At 31.1% G+C, this 4360-nt stretch overlaps 1 protein-coding gene across 1 annotated transcript; it reads right to left on the reverse strand.

Moving 5' to 3' along the window:
- Positions 1 to 369: 369 nt before the first annotated feature.
- LOC124943202 (3-ketoacyl-CoA synthase 11-like) lies at positions 370 to 2605 on the reverse strand. The gene is made up of 2 exons (XM_047483752.1): positions 2030 to 2605; positions 370 to 1146 (listed from the first exon to the last, which is right to left on the reverse strand). The coding sequence occupies exons 1-2, from the start codon at positions 2603 to 2605 to the stop codon at positions 370 to 372; spliced, it is 1353 nt and encodes a 450-aa protein (XP_047339708.1).
- Positions 2606 to 4360: the final 1755 nt, after the last annotated feature.

A 4360-nucleotide genomic window follows, 5' to 3' on the forward strand; every position in this document is an offset into this window, starting at 1 on the left:
ATTGTACAAGTTTGCCCGGGCTGGGTAGCTCTAAACAGTCTGCCGTTATTTTATCAATAACGACGGTAAATTCCTGTCGTTATTGGTTGTTTTCCGTTGCTAAAAGGCATTGGCGACGGCAAACTTGGTTTATTTGATATTATTATAAAACTAGCCCGGATAGATTTTTTTAATAAAAAATTAGTCCGGTTAAATTTCAAATCCTTTTACCATTCCTTAAACAAAGTCCTCCTCCAGAGGTAATAAATTTATTACATAGATATATAGGACAATGGGTGAAATACTATTGGTGGTTTAACCTAAACTTCCCAAACCCAATCCTCATATTCATTCTACTTATTAAATATAATAATAACTCCGGTGATGACCTCATCCGGCGGCGGCGAATCCACCCAACCCATCTAACTCAACATCAGTCCAAGGATTGATGACGTCATCCTCCTTCTCAATGATCCTAACCACTTTCCAAATCACACTGCAGCACTTAAAACCCGATCCAAACGAAATTTGCCAAACCCTATCACCTTTCTTCATCTTCCCTTTCGCCTCCAAATATGCCAGTCCATACCAAACCGAGCTACTACTAGTATTCCCAAACCTATAAAGAGTCTTTCTAGAAGCTTCCATATCTTCCTCCGTTAGCTTAAGGCTTCTCTGTAATCCATCCAATACCGGTTTCCCACCCACATGAGACACGAAATGATCGAACCCTTTTTTAAGATTAGGAATGTAAACCCTAATTCCATTTTCCATGTGGAGGAATGTAAGGAGTTTGTGCTTTAGGTAATGGATTTTTTCTGACAAGGGCAGGATTGTCGGGGCTAGAATTTTGACTTTGGTTTCTATGGCTTGTATTCCGGCGGATAGGAAGTTTTTGCGGATGGATATGCCTTGGTTATCTTCATCGTCTTCTTCTTGCATGATACTTCCGTAGTAAATGTCTGAAGAGGCCTCGTTGTTTTGAACGGTTCGGATGAGTTGGTATTTGGATCGGTTTTTATCGGACGGCTTGTTGGAGAGGAGAATGGCGGTACCACCAACGCGGAAAGTTAAGTTGGTCATTAATTTACTTATGTCGTTACCTTGGTATACACTTGATGAGAATGTCTCGGCGCTGATCACTAGTGCACGGGAGTTCTTGTGCACCTGCACTCATTCAATTATTATTATTGGTACCACCCCACAAAATCAAGTAATTATTCTCATAAAAACGATTATTCGATCAATAATACTTTAAAATTAGGCATGACAAAATTTCGGGTATCGAGTCATTCAAACCGGAATCGACCCGAGCCTGTCCCAAAAAATCGGGTATCTAAGTGATCCGAAATTATTGGTTCCCATTATCGACCCGAACCTGTCCCAAAAAATCGGGTATCTAAGTGATTCAAAATTATAGGTTCCGATTACCCGACCCAATCGAGACCAGAATAATTATAAAAAACATATTTTTTTAACTACCAATTTTTTTTATTCATGTGAACCGAATTTTAAAACGATATGTTTGTTTTATAAATTAACTTTTTTATAAATGAGATTTTAACTATTAACAAATAGAACGCTCATAATTATTGGCTTACTAATTTATTAGAACTAAATTGGAGACAAGAAAAAGTAAGTTGATGATTTTATAGATTTTTTTTAAGTTACAAAAATAATATTAAAGTTTTTATCTAATAGAGAAAAACAAGTCCTATTTTTTCGGGTTTCGGGTATCCCATGGATCAATAATCAGGTATCCGACCCGATTTTGATCCAAAACATTTTGTTCCCAATTTACCGGACCCAATGGGTACTCGTTGACAATTATTTAAAACAATATTAGTCCTCTTAAGTCCCAAACTTTGAGAATTATACACTTAATCAATATTTTATGATTTCTCATCAAAAACTCAAATTCATACTACCAAAATACAAGTGTTTCAAAAAAAAACTTTTAAAACTTTGTTATATAATCTTTTTTTTCTAAGAAAATGTAAATGAATCCATGTACTCCATAAACTTCACAAATTAAGATAATGATACCAACCTTTAGAAGTCTGTTTGCAAGGCCAATAGCAATAAGTCCAGCACTACATCCCATTCCAGTAAGATTATAATCCAAAACATTAGATCCAAACTTGTAATTTTTCACCACCATGCTTGACAACGAAGGTTCTGTATTAAACACGCTGGTGTTCACGATTAATATGTCGATCTCACTACAATCTATCATAGTTTTGGCTAACAACCCATCAACCGCACCAAACATGTTCTTCTGGGCCTCACTTCTTGCCTCGGCTAGACTAGTGTTTGGTGGGTAGGCAAGGAGGCCTCTCGGGGAATATGTTGAATCTCCTATGCCGATCCTTTCAATTGCTCTTTTAATGCAATCTAGGGTTTCGTCTTTCAGATCATGAACGTAGCGTTTCATATCATTTATGGTGAAATCTTTGGAGACTAACTCGCTATTTGGAGGCTTGTAGCATGCAAAGTTTATCAAGTAAACAGTTGGATAGTGATTGTTGATAACATGTTGAAGCAAGAAGATTATAACAAGGGATGCTGTGATTAGGGTTACCATCACCATGAAGGAAGTGATCATCATTTCTGGCATGACAAACATGGTTGTAACTTGCATATTGGTTGTTTTACATGTGGATGGATCTTCAAAAGAAATTGGAAGCATACGCAAAGATGGTCTTTAATTTGAATATGTATTTAAGAGAGAGACTATGTATGTGAAAATATTCTTCACTCTATTGATTCTTAAATATAGGTACAATGCCTCCTAGTAAACATATTTTTTTTGATGATATAATTAATATATATATATATATATATATATATATATATATATATATATATATATATTATATATATAATAATCTATTCATGTGTGTCCATTGATAAATCAGCTGTGAAAGTTAGATTTTTAATTCATTACGGAATTTGAAGCAATTAAACTAGATCATTTAAATTAATATATATATATATATATATATATATATATATATATATATATAAAAGAGCAACATTAATATTATTACTTATTACCCAACGATTTAATTAATTGAGCAATAAACATTTATACGTCATATTTAAATCATTTTTTTTTTAAATAGTCCATTGATAAATTTGCGACATTCGCAATATTATTAGAACGACACTCTAATTAATTAAGATAATAAGTTTTTATATAATTTGTAATTTTTTCTATTAATTTATTATAAGTAATGTTAGATGATGCAATTTTTATTTTCTTATTTTAAGACTATAAAATATGTAGAGTAAATTAACACTTCATTTAACAGTTATAACATCTCACTCTAATTATTAATTAATCATCCATTACACATACGATATGACAACGAAGAAAAGGAAACACATATAGTTATGAAACTTAATAAATAAATAAAAAAATTTAGGTATGGTTCATCTCTAAAGAATGCAATGAAAAGCCCCTTCTAAGTTTGACTAATACTGATACGGTTTAAACATCTCAATTAGTAATTAGGATATTGTAATAAAAATAAAATAACGAGGAAATTGATTATACTTCCTATGTATTTAATTATCATGTTTCAAATCAATTTCAATAATGTTGTTGCAAAATTTCAAGTTTAATTGATGTGAGAGTAAAAGGAGAAATAGTAATATCATATTTTAATTAGCAGCTTTCATTTTTGCTTCATTTTTTCATGCTTAGATAATTACATATATACATGTAATGTTCTAAGTCAATTTGATTTCTCTATAGTTTAAGAAGGAATTAGGTGGCTATAAAAATGATGTTCTAAAATATTAATAAATTTAAATAAAACAGTATTAAAACTAAAGTAAATTAATATAAAACTTTATCTAGTTTTACTTGTATTCAATATTTTAGGTGGGTGGAGGGCAGGTGAAATGTTGACTATGGGGAAGTATACTTAAAAAGTAATAAAATGGGGACTAAATTAAATTTCCCCTTATTTTCTACAGTCTCTATAATAATGTGAAGAAAATGAATTAAATGAAAGCATGTCATGACTTCAGTCTTACTAGCTAAAAACTATTCTATAAATGAAGGTGTATTTCAGCTACCTACCAGCAAACAATAAAATAAAACTGTTATTAATTAAAGATTCATTTGTTAATGGAAAAACAATAAAATAAAAATAACACTCAATTTTATAATTTTTGAACTTATTGCACGTCATTCTTTTTTTTTGTTCTCATTCATGCATATTTGCTCCTAATTTTTATTTTGGATTTTCTACTAATCTCTTAAATCTGAATTTAAATAGCAAACTGATTAAAAAAATTAATACAAATTATGTATACAAGTTTCTCACAATGAAAATAAACTCAAACACAAAGTTCATTTAAAATCAAATTT

Source organism: Impatiens glandulifera, chromosome 1, assembly GCF_907164915.1.
Source record: "Impatiens glandulifera chromosome 1, dImpGla2.1, whole genome shotgun sequence".
In the NCBI taxonomy this organism is placed as follows: domain Eukaryota; kingdom Viridiplantae; phylum Streptophyta; class Magnoliopsida; order Ericales; family Balsaminaceae; genus Impatiens; species Impatiens glandulifera.